This window comes from Botryllus schlosseri, chromosome 8 (genome assembly GCF_051294905.1).
Source record: "Botryllus schlosseri isolate E-star chromosome 8, Bs_hap1, whole genome shotgun sequence".
In the NCBI taxonomy this organism is placed as follows: Eukaryota; Metazoa; Chordata; class Ascidiacea; order Stolidobranchia; family Styelidae; genus Botryllus; species Botryllus schlosseri.
The window spans coordinates 13,711,829-13,726,872 of NC_137243.1; the positions used below are offsets into that span (position 1 = coordinate 13,711,829).

General features: G+C 37.9%; 2 protein-coding genes across 3 annotated transcripts in view; both read left to right on the forward strand.

Moving 5' to 3' along the window:
* Positions 1-4,265: 4,265 nt before the first annotated feature.
* On the forward strand, positions 4,266-4,915 carry LOC145444261 (protein CFAP276-like). Its single transcript, XM_080322213.1, has one exon. The coding sequence runs from the start codon at positions 4,348-4,350 to the stop codon at positions 4,846-4,848; it is 501 nt and encodes a 166-aa protein (XP_080178339.1). The 5' UTR covers positions 4,266-4,347; the 3' UTR covers positions 4,849-4,915.
* Positions 4,916-5,054: 139 nt separating this feature from the next.
* The window catches only part of LOC145444222 (uncharacterized), a 118,984-nt gene continuing 108,994 nt past the window's right edge, over positions 5,055-15,044 (forward strand). For both annotated transcript variants that reach the window (XM_080322168.1, XM_080322167.1), the window contains exons 1-16: positions 5,055-5,886; positions 5,952-6,087; positions 9,186-9,289; positions 9,350-9,471; positions 9,531-9,604; positions 10,349-10,407; positions 11,018-11,107; positions 11,174-11,277; positions 11,729-11,885; positions 11,941-12,063; positions 12,126-12,203; positions 12,382-12,554; positions 12,617-12,697; positions 12,756-12,870; positions 13,303-13,419; positions 14,612-14,727. In XM_080322168.1, the coding sequence (XP_080178294.1) occupies positions 5,736-5,886; positions 5,952-6,087; positions 9,186-9,289; positions 9,350-9,471; positions 9,531-9,604; positions 10,349-10,407; positions 11,018-11,107; positions 11,174-11,277; positions 11,729-11,885; positions 11,941-12,063; positions 12,126-12,203; positions 12,382-12,554; positions 12,617-12,697; positions 12,756-12,870; positions 13,303-13,419; positions 14,612-14,727 (1,800 nt within the window). In that variant the 5' untranslated portion in view covers positions 5,055-5,735. The remainder of the gene's footprint in view (positions 5,887-5,951; positions 6,088-9,185; positions 9,290-9,349; positions 9,472-9,530; positions 9,605-10,348; positions 10,408-11,017; positions 11,108-11,173; positions 11,278-11,728; positions 11,886-11,940; positions 12,064-12,125; positions 12,204-12,381; positions 12,555-12,616; positions 12,698-12,755; positions 12,871-13,302; positions 13,420-14,611; positions 14,728-15,044) is intronic.

Sequence of the window (15,044 nt, forward strand, 5' to 3'; positions counted from 1 at the left end):
TTACCAAGTCGTTTCGACGTTTTGTTATCAGTTTAATGTAGGCCAGTCTTGTTGTATTTTGACCAGACATGGGGTAATCGTGATTAGTAATCGTAATCGATTACGACGATTACAGCATTTTCGAGTAATCGTAATCGCAATCGATTACATTGGAAAAAATTCCGAAGTAATCGTAATCGTAATCGACTACTTCCCATATCTAATCGATTTCTTTGTGAAAGAGCGATTACTTTGTGCAAGGACTATGACATAAACTGAACATTCGTGAACAAGGAAAAGATGTTATACCAGGTTAATGATAGCACAAACGCCTGATTTTCAAACGCCACTGCTCATTATTACGCCATAAACAGCCTATTAGCTTTGCGCGTCATTGTGTAAAAAGTATCCACGGTAAATAGATATTCGATGTACCTACGTCGTCCATTAGTCTGATTGTAAGAACACCCGCCGTGCTGTATATCAGGTTATCAACGCGTTCCACACGCCACTACCTCGCAGCAGTATAATTTATCTCCGCTCTGCCTATAGTTTAAAATAGTAACTTATGTGTTGATGTTTGGTTATGCTTATGCTTAGTTAAACGCAGTTTGACCGTTGCTGCTTGGCGAGCAGTAGGCCTATCCAGTACGTACGTACACCGGACAAAGATTTGAAATTTTGTACTCGTCAAATAAAACATTGTGGTTTTCACAACGAAGCAGTAATAATCAACAGCTGGTGATATATATATCATAAGCAAGCCGTTTTGCCATTTCTCGTAACGGCAGCTTGCAGTACAATATCTGTATCAAGTTGAAGACAGAATTTTATGTTCGCTTCGTCTTATTCTCATATCGCTCTACTTGAAACGAGCGCCTATCGTCATTTCATAATTCTTTATTCAACATTGGGACCTACCGCCATGGCCATGGGCTTATATATCATGTTAGCGTCGGTTGTAGCTGGTACCAGGACCAAAACAGCAATTCGTCTCCCACTCCAAACGTTGGTCTTTGGCCCCCGTAGGTTGGTAATCTCAAGTTGAAGACTAAATTTCGTAAAGAAATTTAGTAATTGCAATATATTACTGTTAATTTTTAATACTATCTCAGCCCGCGGTTGTCAGATATACCTGTAGAGTTTATTTGTTTGAGGTAATCATGGTGTTTGTCGACTAACACAGACATTTACACCAGGCCGATTTCATGCATTTTCGATTCCGTATCTGCCGACCTCTAGCACGGCCCACTTCTAAGCTTTTTGTAAGTCACCGCTTACGTGGATGAGGCGGCGAGGAGGAGCCTAGATAAACCTCGAACACTTTGGTAGGAATTCCGAAGTCGACCTCGTTCAGACTCGAACCCGCAACCCATTGGTGTTGCAGCCGTGGATTATACAACTGCGCTATCTCGCCACACAATTACCTACATGTAGAGCTGGGGCAACTTAATTCATAATTATGACCTCTGGTTTCTTGTTATAATTACTATAGTGTATGTTCTGAATTCGTGACCTCCGGTTTGTTATATAATCAAAAGATATTGTAGTGGCTCAAACGTAGCAGACTAAAAGAAAAACTTTTGTGAGACGCATAAACAAATTGTCATGTCTTTATATCTGACTGCATGTCTAGCAACTCAAGTTGTAAATTACTAGGGTCAGTGGCCACATTAACTACAGTAGGACTTGAAAACATTTTCATCATGGTTAAAAAGCATTCATTCAATGAGGCCGTCGAACTTAACGATCAAGTCAAATAATCCATTGGTTTGCTGGTGAGATAGCGTTGTAAAACGTGCTGTAACACCGCCTGTACTTGAATAAGTCTGGTGATGAGCAGACTTAAATTTGAGTGCCGATCCAGACGCATTTGAGTGTGAGCATACTTTTTGACGTGAGTTGAGTAACGAAATCGTTGCTGAGTAGAGAATCGCTACTCGAACCAAAGGAATTGGTCTTCACCCTAAATTATAAACTCCAGATTACAAGCAAAGCAAGTGAAATTATTTAATATCATTTTTTTGTTTGTTATAGATTGATTTTTTATTATTTTTGTTGGATTTTCCAACGTCAAGGGGAGCCGCAAGTTGGCTAGCTGAGAGTCACATGCGGCTCTCGGACCCGCGGTTGGCAATCATTGATCTAGAGAGGATTTTCAAGTTAATTAGATCTCTCGAAAATACTCTATAACTTATGTTGGTTTACGAAATACTTTTCGAGTCCCCTCCGAGCTCGCTCTCCACCTTATTGGGAAATTTGGGGTGCGGCAGTTATTGCCCTGGCAAGAATGCAAATCGTTGGGCGCGATAAATTGACCTCTATGAAAATGGGCAATGATACATTATGACGTAACAAACAAATGACGCATCTTTTTTAAAGGGAGTTTGTTATCTCATTAGGCCTTTTCAGCGCAATCCATATATTGTCTTCCAACATAGCTTCTAAGATGCAAAATAAATGTAATCGTGAGTAATCGTGATTACTTTTCCAATGTAATCGTAATCGTAATCGACTACTTCCCGATTTTGCTGTAATCGTAATCGTAATCGTAATCGCGTCATTCAGAAGTAATCGTAATCGCAATCGATTACATTCATGAAGTAATCACCCCATGTCTGATTTTGACCCAAATATACATATATAATCATAGTCTATATAAATTTATATTATATATAGTAGCCTATATATAATCATAGTCCGAGTCAGGGTTTACTATACGTCCTCTTTTAAGAGGATTTGTCTTCTTTTTAGAGATTTTGTCCTCTTTTTGGGAATTTTGTTAAAATATAGGGTAAAATTCGAGTGAGACACAGTAAATCAGCGCGGCTATTTCGGGAGCTGAGCCGGGAAGTTGGCCTTTTTTTGTCAACCGACCACAAAGTCCGGGAAAATTTACCATTTTCCGTGTTTTACTCCAGAATTGTAAGTCGGAGACTTTGGAAAAAGTGTCCTATTTTTATATTTTCAAAATATGGTTAATCTATTATCATAGCGTTTATAAAGGCTATAAGGCCTTTATAAAGGCCATGCTATACAGCCAGACTGTTCAGAGTCAAGTGTACCTGTTTGATGCTGGTGTGATAAGACCAGTGTTGGGATCAAGTCACTACCTTCGAGTCACGAGTCATTTCGAGTCATTGCACATTTTGACTCGAGTCAAGTCAAGTCAATCGAGTTTCGAAGGTGACTCGAGTCAAGTCAAGTCAGTCGATTTTTGGAGGTGACTCGAGTCAAGTCAAGTCAAGTCACGAGTCAAGTCGAAATTCAAGTCAAGTTGCCTTTTAGAAGTATGAAGCATGATTACGTCATTGCTTTTCGCTAGGTCTCTGAATAACAGATTGATTGGTCATTGATTCTGAACCGATGAACGAAAATAGAGTTGAATATACAATGCAATAAGGGGCTGAATCGCTCACATAAACGGAGAACTGTTGAACTACGTAAGTAATTGCATAGCCTCATTTTATAGTTACCAGCCAAGATAGAGAATCGAGAAACGAATTGTGAAGATGCAATACAGTACCCATTCATACATATTGATATGATACAATTCGAGTCTACGCCAATGGTTGTGGAGTATAAACTATATTCGATTACAATTTCAATAAAACAAGAGGTTCGGTTAAGGTAAGATCAGAGAACACAAATATATATTTTGCTATTAAATTACTTTACTACTAGTTTACGACAACGTGAGCTGTAGCTTCGATCACTTCATTTGTGGTCAGTATATTTGTGACAGAATATTGAGGGCTCAGTAAAACGCACGATCATTTAATGATCGGTCGCTCTCATATGGGTTACGCAAAAGTTTGGGGAACAATCTGAACAAGATGCAAGATGCAAAATAAGGTGATTTTTACTTGATGACTTGAAATTGACTCGTGAATTTTGCTCCGAGTCACGAGTCAATCCACATTTCTGATACGCCGAGTCAAGTCAAGTCAAGTCATTTTAGCAAAGTGACTCGAGTCAAGTCAAGTCATACGAAAAAGGTGACTCGAGTCTGACTCGAGTCAAGTCATGACTCGAGTCATCCCAACACTGGATAAGACTAGATGACCTTCACGGTCTTATCGATCATTCCTATCTAATACCGAATACTGTGCACGCATATTTTCTGTACCACCATCACTGCCGTTTGTTATGTATTTTGGTTCGATGAAAATAAAGACTCTCTAAATAATATTATAAATGTAAATGTAAATGTATCTGATGAAAAGTCTCTATCGACATCTTGTGTTAAGCAATGGTGCGTGATGCTGTCATGACAACATGGGGTAAGCTGCTTATTATTGCTTTTGCGAAGTTGCAAGTTTGCGTTCATCTCCCGGTATCTAGCAGTACATTGCAGCTGGCTACACGATGACGACCAAAAGAAACCCGTTTCCATTTCCGCAACTACAAAACGACGACAACTTTGTCGGCCAGAGAGCAACCCAGAAAATCCCCTTTTCGTACCCAACGGAAGTTGCTCAACAACAGAGTCCATGGAATCGATTGTATCAGGTGCGGACACTGGCCAGCGGAAGAAGAGAGGTGTACCACGCCGATCCGTTAGCCCCACGAGACAGTTTAGATTTTGTCATAAAGTCAAAGTACGACCATCATAACGAATTCTTGCGCGGAAATAATGAAACTTTGGTGCAAGGGGAAACGATTACTGACGATCACGGAAGAATTCTTAAAAACAGAACTGTTGAAGTGCCGCCTCCATACGATCCGTTATACCCTCCATTGAAACGGGCAGAGGGTAAGAAAAAGGAGAGTCCCCACTGCGTGGACGGAGCAATCGCAAGTCACCATAGTGCAGCTACGAACCGGGGATATTCTCGTCGGCACGATGGGGGATTTTATTCAATCTGAATCTACATGATATTTACCGCAAATTTTATTCTTTTTACAAAACGAGCATTAAAATCTGTTCAGATGACTGACCTGGAGTTTTTAGCATTGTAATTGTAGGGAATTGATTTGGTTTCTCTCGGGGATATATAGAACTCTAGTTTTATATATCGCTGGTCTCTTATTAATAGAGTGAAGTGTGAGAGCCTGGTACCAGTGATTTCTACTAATCGCATACATTTAAAATGCATTCAAAGCACTTCTGTGATTCACCAACAAGATTTTCTATTTCTTAGGATAGGTATAATTTTAGCGTAATATTTACTCTGTCACCAAAGTAGGTACCACAATTTTTGTGACTAATCGATTTCATTGGGGTCCAAGAAGTTCACAAGTAGCTCATTACAGATGTCACAGTTTATACATCAGAAAACATGGAGTTTTAATAACATCGATATCCATAAATGTCAGAAACTTTGGTACTGCAAAGCAAGAAGATTTCAATCGAACTCAAATTTTCTGGTAAACAGCAACATTAGGGTCTTTTGGTAATACCCGGTATCTGATATATAATAAACAACTTTCCATTTCAATGTCGAGGTATCTAATTGCAACATTTTAAAAATTAAGCGTTAGATGTTGCACAAACAGTTGTAGTTTATCTTCCTGTATTCTAAGACTGAGCCATGTAACGGACTGTACTGTACAATTCCTTTCAATGATCAACATATCATTCTTTCAAATTGTATGTGCTTTCAGGTATATATCAATATATGTATACAAAGTGTCATATGTTTGACGTTTTATCCTAGTATACTATTGACTTGACTGGATCGAATAATGTGTTGTTGACCTCCGATCAAATGTGATGTTTTTCGTAGATTTGGGCCATAAAATAAATTAATAAAATGCCTCGTAAGGCTGCGAGGCAACTTGATCTCTCGGACGAAGAAGATGACTCGAATGATGATCAAATGACCGCAGAAGAGGCACAATTACGCGCTGCGAGATTGCAAAAAGAATTAGAAGAGCAGAACAAGTTCGACTGTCTTTGTGATGGTATGCGTCTCGGCTCAATATATTTTGTCATGTTTCAACCGTCATCATTACCGTATATGTTGCAGGAGTGAATGGGGCTTTATCGCTTGTCGACTCTGCTTTTAACGGCTTACTCGAGCTCAAAGATGAATTACTCGTTCACGACTTACCACCTAGTTTACTCGCGTCTCTAGTTTTAATAACTGGAAAGCTATATAGAAGGTATGTACACTGTACAATTGCATCACCTTGATAATAGATATTTTCAGGAAGAGGTATTGACATTGACATGACTTGTTAAGATCTTATTACTCAAACAGAAACTAAGTTAGAATATCGTGGGGTTAAATCCTTCAGTTGAGTTTCAGAATTTTTATTACTGTATGTCAGAGTTTTGAAGTGAGATGAGATTAGATGAGAATTATTTCAGATATGGGCATTGTGAGAAATGCGAAAATACACTAATTAGAAACATTACAATATGAAAGACAAGATTTCATAAGTAAAAAATTGCAATTCATTATTGTTTATTGATTTTAACAGATATAGTATGATCAGCTAGGAAGACTGCAGAAGATAACGAATGTAGAATATGGACAAGGTCATATCCTACCAAGGCCAGAGGATGAATATTGAAAATTGTACGATCTCTAAGGGGCCGTGTGAGAGAGGATGAGAGCTGCATGATTCTCAGAATGTATCGTCAATTTTTCCAAGACTTTATGACCCTGTTTTACCCAGTTAAAGTTGAATACGGTAACTCTCCAACAAGCGACCCAACGACGAAATACTTTTGGGCCCCCTCAAGCTCCCTCAAATGGGCGTTTGGAGTGCAGCAGTTACAGCACTGGTACATTGTATAACTCTGGTGCACATTATGGCCGTCAGTTGATCCACTCAGACCGCGAAGTCCAATGATCTAATCACCGCATCCACTGGGTGATTGGGGTTTTAGTTCCACTATTGTGAGTAATAATATAATAGGCTTACCATATTTTGGAAATCAAAAAAGAGGACACTTTATCAGAAATTTGCAGCTTGCAAAACTGGAGTAAAATTCTGAAAAACCGGTTAATTTTTCCCACTTTGTGAAAAAAAAGGTCATCTTTTCGCTCAGAGCTAAAATCACCGTTATTCACTCCGAAATACCCGCCGGAGCTTCACTTCTGTGCTAATATGCGTCATATCACTCGCAATTTGCTCTAAATCTGCCTAAATTTTCAAAAAAGAGGACAAAAGGGCGTCCTCCGAGGACACTTTCAAAAAAGTCAAAAAAGAGGACAAATCCTCTTAAAAGAGGACGTATGGTAAGCCTATAATATAACTATTCTGGACCAGCTTCAATCCATTCTTTGGTGAATGAGATACCGGTGCTACAGAGAAGTGGAGAAATAATTTTTTAATATGCAAGCTGTGTACAATGTACAATGTACATAGTATGTCCTGTACTTACTAAAGTTGCGATGTCAGAACATTCAATCCAATGATACAATCAATTCAAGTGAATCTTACATTAGTTACAATGATTTGAAGGCCGACATTTTAAACCGACTCCAAAGATTAAAATGCTGCACTAAATCCTCATCCAATAGAATTCGTTGCAGTAGTGCCGTATGCTTCCACAGGAAGTTGATACTTGATAATAAATTGCAATTATGGCTATTTTTATGTTACAATAATACGACCTGCCGAGGTACTGTAAATCTACATCAGCAGCCAGAGTTAAATGCACATCCTTTTCAGCTTCATGCGACCTATGACCATGCCTTACTTGGTTACTTCAGCATAAACTTCCAGTTATTATATGAACGAAATTATTTTTGTTGCTGTTAGTCATAGGTTGTCATAGCTTGTGACAAAAATTGCCGTTTAACCGTCCCATATTCAACTTGTACATTGTGACTCTATACGTGCCACTACGTCTCTTCAGAGTCGGATGAAAAGCTTTATGTAGCCCACGTATAATTCGATTATGAATATTTTTTTGAGCGAGTAACATAACAAACATAACTAGATTTCACGAACTCTGCAATTTCGATCTCTTTGGCCCACTGTTTCATAACCCCTGCCCTATTAGGTAATTTGGCATTTTTTGGAGGGGATTAAACCAAATTCAATTCATATGCTGAGAATTATTTTTAGTCTGCTTCGAGTTTCTGGCACTTCATTTTCAAAAGGGTTATACTGATTCCGAGAATTGCTCGAGTTTATTTATTAGTAATCCAGGAACTAGTTTTGTGACTGCAACTAATAAGAATATCGTGTTACATAAAGGTGCACCTTCCACCGAGCTGTCCATATCCAGTCACTTGTAATATGGGTCACAGACAGACAGACAGAAGACAGAAGTTTATTTTCAGGTGTAAGAAAGTAATGCTGTGAAATGGTGGCCAGCGATACGACCTTCAGGTCTTCAAGTCTGCTGGTCACCTCATACATTAAACAGACAGTCATATATAGGCCAACATGCAATACCAATTAATATATCCCATATATGTATATCTATAATTAATGATTTGGCATATCACTGCTGTCAATCTAGCTATATAATAACAAGTAACTAAACAGCTGGTAAAATAACAATACAAACGGTACCAAACTCAATGGTATGAGAATGAAGAAACTAAACAGTATCCATTAGGTTATGATTGCAAGAGCTGCTTTTTATAATGATATTTAAATTCGTTAAAAGACATATTTTTTAATTCAGTACCCGTGCATCTAGCACCTACAAAAAAAACTATTCTAAATTTGAATCAGGAAGAGGGTTGAAAACCACTGTGCTATTTGCTGTATAGTACTGACTCAGGAATACATGGAAGCGTACCTAAAAAACAGGATTCATGAGGGAAGTCAGTGTGAACGAAGATGCTATCCTTTTTTGGAAAGAATCAGAACAGAATCAGTTTCACCCACAATTGTACTTTAAGCTTAAAGTCGAATGCAAATTATTGCATGATAATTTTAATCTATTAACCGCTGGCAGCAGCTGATTAGTTTTGAAAAAAGCCCAATTGTATTTGATGTTTTTTATCTGGGGAGGAGGTAATGACATGAAAAAAGTTAAGAATCACCATATTAGTGATGAATCAGTGAAAGCTTGTTGTGCTATCATAAAAATACGAGAAATATTCAACAGTGAACCGATGAAGAGATGATAACAGGGATACAAAATCATCAAATCAATTACAGCCCAGTTAGTGAATTGTTATACAGACCTGACACCATGAGTGAATCAGGTATATATAGAGGAGTTCTATATTTTACTGGAGTGAATTATTCATTGAAGTGGACTCCATAATATATGTTTTCCTCTTCAGCATTACTGACTTGCACACTCCCGTCCGCGAACTCACACGTCTGGTCAGCGTGTATTCAGTGCCTTGGGAACAGAAAAGCGAACAGCTGAAAAAACTTCACACAGGTTGCTTCGATTGACTCTTTTACCTTACGAATACCCTAATATTTTCTGTCGTCGGTACAGATTATGAAAGCAAACAACGCCAACTCAATCTCGCGATCAGAAAGTTACAAATGGTGGATTCCGCCGCGAGAAGGATGGAACGCGAAAGAATCGTCAACAATTGGGAGAAAGTTTTTTCCAGGGTAAAGACTCGGTTGAATTTCATGATTTCATGTGACCGCAGTCCCACAATTATGATTAGGTTTCAGCAGCCAAGTCTCATGGGCGGCGATGGAAATTTATGATAGAGGCATTCAAGAAGAAGGTACAAGATGGGTATGTACTGACTACTGAGTATACATCATTCATCTGTGACATTAAACCTTGAAGTAATGTCAACAGCATTGTGACATCGTTGATCTTGATATGCTACACTCACGATGATGCGTGTAGATTAATGTTTTTACATCGCTTCTCCATCCAATAGAAATATGTTTCGCGGATTAAGTCAAATCTTTTTACACCTGAAACACCACCATTGGTCAACATGCTCCAGACATTTCAGTTACGAAATTGTGGCAATTGATATAAGTCAGTGACTGGATTAGGTAAAGCTGATTGTAGTGACTAGCCAATTTAATGCGATTCGCTCCTTAGTGATATCTAAAACAACTAACTTGAGCATCCTAGTCTTCAAACATAAAGTGATTTTAGCTCGTTCTTCTAATGATTACGTGTAATTCTCGAGTTTGAGTGGTATTTTTTCACGGCTATCATGGTACTTCTCTGTAGAAAATTTGTCACATATTCACAAGTTATTTTCAAATACAAGTTAAGACGTGAATTGTTTAATAACCGCTGTGTAAGGTTATATTTGGATTGAGTACTCTCTAAACTTTCCATAAGTACTATTGGCATGTGTGGTAATGACTACTTCATGTGATCGGTTGGCGTTTGGTAACACCAGAGCTATTTTACGTGACTATAATGAGTCACTACACCTCTGGTGTCCTTAGAAACTTGCAGATGAGCATTCAGCAAAGTATGTAAGACCAACGTCAATAACATTTTTCGTTCCAGGGTTATACCTGACGGACTTGAGGGCTTTGACGATGATGATGAAGACGAAAGTGACAAGGGTATCGTATGCTTGCTTGTCAGTAAACATTTGGTGATCACAGTAGTAATCGATGGTACTCAAGTAGAAGTAGAAGTAACTTCATAAATTTCAGCTCAAGTGCAAGATAAGTATGAATTTCCAAGTATTCTACACTTAGTTGTGCCTGAAATACTGTAAATTGTGAAGTAGGAATAGTTTGAAATCAACAACTTGAGCAAGTGGTGTATGTAGGCAAAACCTACTTGACTACTTTGAAAAAGTAGAAGTATTTCGTTACTGACCACCTCTGAATATGAAAATACAATTCCATATAATAATTTTTAATGTTTTGACAATGCAATACAATAAAACTAGAACTGTATGAGAAACTATTACTTCCAGTGCCGCAGGGGTACTTGCAAGTTCAAGAAACGCAATTCGTGCTTTCGTCTTAAATCAATTCAAAAGTACTGGGAACGCTCTCACTTGACACAATCGTGGTAGTGATGTCATCATTGGGCAGGATGATAAGTATCAAAGATGTCGATATTTCTACAGAAGCAGATATCGGCTGATAGATATATCTTCGGCCTCTACACTTTGGTGTTAAACATCCAACACCTACCTTATCCCTGTTTATGTCGTTACAGAAGAAGACGAAGTCGAAGAGGAACCGCCAGTTGATAAAACTAAATTCATGATGTCCGTCATCACAGCATCCCCTCCACAAGAAGATACCGGTGAGCATTTTCTGATCTCGAATGTATCGTTGAGTGTTCTTAATCGTACTGTCTTTGCGTTGTCAGCGAGTCATCATGGTGGATCTGATCTTGGCAGCGATGCGGAGGGTGTGCCTTCCGAGGTCACTGAAAGTTATGATCACGATATGTCGCCTGATATTCATATCAAGGTTAGGGTGTTATTTTTGTGCTACGAAAAATTCGGAATGTGGTTGTCAGATTACTAGATCTCGATTTGGCGTACTGATTTCGCGTACTGTTTCATCACTTGTCCGCTTTATGCTTTCTTCCGATATTTTTCATTCCGTCTGTATGCCTAATATTCTACATGTACTTCTTTTATTATTAAATAATATGTTGACCAATGTCTGTTTTCGGTTCCTTATAACACTGTTCGAAGGCGAAATGACTCCAATCTATCAATCTCATTGTATCAAACCAAGATGCAGATCACTTAGATCACAGATGACTTATTATTCGAGAATACCTCTAATATAAAATAAGATCTTGGCAGCAGTTCATACCTTTGTATTATGTACCATTTTCAAATAAATAATTTTACTGTGGTTATTACAATCACCACGAGATTGCATAGAGATTTTATAAGGAATATGTTTTCAGCCCAAGAGACAAGGTGTCAGTTTTGGACCAATGCATGAAGTCCAACGAGCTCCAATTGTAGTCAAACCGGAAATGAAGGATGCCGCTGTATGGACAGAGGAACCCGAGTACGAAACATTTTTGGCCGTCAGAATTTTTAAGCCGTTAGATGTTGAAGGTAAAGAAAAATTCGTTTTGAACGGAGTCATATTTCATCATTTACAAAATGTTAGGTGAAGAACAAATATTTAATTGCTCCTTGAAATTGGCTGGAAAATCGGAATCGACTGGCCCATTACCAGAACCCGTGGCCGCAGTTGAAGATACTGCTGAAAAAGAAGTGACTGAGACGGAAGGTAAAAATTTCTTATAGTATATTTCCAATGAAATCAGATTCTGTTTGTACCATGAATTTCAGAGGCGACTCAATCAAAACCCACTTCAAAAGCAAATAGAAGGAAATCCATAGGATTTGCTGATAAACAAGAGGTCACCAGTAAGTATTTATCACTTTTTATCGCCATGACTTCCACAAATGACTTGAGTACCTATAGTATCAGATCATTAACGTTTGGAAATACAATAAAATAAAGGGATACATGACTATGGTTGCCGTACTAAACTCCTCGCCATTGCCTCGCTGACAGCATATCATTTTTGTCGTTATTTTGAAGCGCCAGTTCCTCCGAAAACACCAACTACCAATCCAAGCAGCATATTAAAAAAGAGAAGCTCTTCTGAAGAAGGACTAGGTAACACAACCACACAATTATCAGACAACCCCATATTCCGTCAGTCGGCATACCAAGAAATATTCTTTCCTGTTCCGGATAATATGGAAGAAATGGTAAGGGTATAATACTGAACATTTACAATTCACTGGACATTGATTTTATCACTTACTGACAGCTTAAAATCAATGTTCTACAAGGAGAAGAGAAAAAGCCCATTTCGGCGTCGGTCATTCCAATATCTGACATTAATGTTGATGTAAGTCGTCTCTCTCGTGCTTTGATGGCACAACTTCAGGAGTAAGATTTTTGTTCAGGAATTGCCAGTGGAGTACGATAACACAGAGCCTTCAGACGATAACGCAGAGCCTTCAGACAACGATCAAAGCGAAGCCGGGCTCTTCATGTTAAAATTACAAGGATTGAAAGCAGGTCAGTCGATAGGCTGGATTTCAAAGATCTAAATATATTAAGTGATCAGTAACGGAATAGTTTCACTCACAATATTTGCTCTCTCACTCAAAACATGACAAGATTGTCAGGAAGGCGTAAAATGATAAAGTGCTTCAGACTGTACAAGTGGTGGCAATAAAATACATTAAAGTTCAGTGTACAAAGCTGGCACAAATCAATGTCTCACTAATCAGATATGGTTGGTATGTTGGATAATCAAGACAGAAGCTCGTTGCTTGAGTAATTTTTTGCACAATCCATGTTGAAGTAGCTTTCACATGACTTGAAAATTCGTGCTCCAGCTTGTACGATACTAGAATATCTCTATTTGGTCTACAGTAATAAAGATTTAGATTGATATTATATGATCTGACAATTGTATATTTGATTGCTGGAAAATTTGCCTTGCAGATTCGGAAGTAGGAAAATTGCCAATCAAATTTTATATTAGTAAAAAGGAACTAAAAAAGAGGACAACTAAGGAAACTGGTACAGAAAGCATACGAGAGCTCATCATGGACGTTGCAGGTCGGTGTGAGCATTTCTGATGGTCCTCTGGGATTTCATGTATTGTTGCCACTTTTTTCATGTTAGTTCTTTTCGAAATAGATATGGTATATACTAGTCAGCCGTCAGGATTACCAGATCACGACCTAACATACCGGTATCGATCTCGCCTTCCGCCACTTGCCATCTCATTTTGTCGCTTGCCTTTAATATTCTCTACTTTACTTTTCATTCAGTGTGCGTGCATGCCTGTTACTTTGCCTAGGCCAAGGTGGGTGTCTGATTTCTAAGACTACTCCAAGTCGTTTCGACACCTTGCTATCTTTTCATTGTATCGCAGTTTTGTGGTGTTTTGAAATGATGAAAATATTAATAAAACGATACTGATATATACCACAATACAATCGGCGGTTCTATTATTTTCATCCACTCAAGATGCAATATACAATGTGATGTAATGAACAGATGAAACGGTTCCGAAATGGCCAAGAGTAATAATTAGGGCAAGTTTTTGTTGCAGTTAAATCCGTGGAAAGTTACATTTATTTTTTCACAAAAGTTGCATTAAATAGCCACATTTTGGTCGGTTGACTAAAAAAAAAATTAAAGGTCAACTTCCCAGTTCCACTCCCGAAATACAGTTTTCCATCCACGTTCTCCATTCGTTGACTAAAAAAACGTCAACTTTACGGCTCAGCTCCCGAAATACCCGTTAGAGCGTTATTTCAGTCGAATTTGGCCGTGTATTTCACCAAAATTCTCATAAAAACAGTGACCGATCTATTTAAATATACTACCAAATATTTCCAGTAGGTTGATTGCATGAAAAATCGAATAAGCTTTAATGAAAAATCGAAAAAATTGCATGAAAAAAATAGACAAAAGTTGCACTATAAGATTCCTTCAAACAGCTTAAAACAGCATTCTACATAACTTTCAAGTATTTAGGAAGCTGCCGGAAGCTGTAAAAAAAGTTGCAAAAACTTGCCCTAGTAATAATCTATATATTTAGCATCCACCTTATGGCTTACTAGCATTCCTAAGCCACATAACAGCAACATTTGATGGTTTCCTGTCCTATACATCTGACACTTGTTTCTGACCTCAATTAACAAAATTGATCCATGCTTTATTTATACTACTGCTACATTGATATTTGGATGCGCAAATCCCATGTGATATGATATTTACACAATTCGTACTTTTTCTGAAGGAGTTGATATCGAGGAAATCCCAAAAGAAGAATTAGTAGGGATGTTAACAAAGGAATATCAAGAAGCGTGCACGTCTGCTATGTCTTTTGCTTCTTCAACTACTTCTCGAAAATCGGTAACTATTTTAATACTCTCATTTCATGCCAAATTCTGCACTGAACCATATCGGCACGTTGCTAAAATGATTCCACTTTCTTAACTCTAATCAAGAGCGAATGTCAGTAAGCAATAAAAGAATGAAGATTAAGATTCGAAATTTGGCAAGAATATTATATTTATGATGTAATATTACCAAGTCAACACAAATTTATGATCAGTTTATACAACACAAACCAAGTAAATCTCAACATGAAATATTTATCAGAGTTACATTCGATGTGACAATATTATTCAGTTTCACTCAAGCATCATTTACCTTGTTGTTCTATTTCA

What these genes read in the sequence shown, in the direction of transcription:
- LOC145444261 (XM_080322213.1), top strand. Translation starts at nt 4,348, where the DNA reads ATGACGACCAAAAGAAACCCGTTTCCATTTCCGCAACTACAAAACGAC.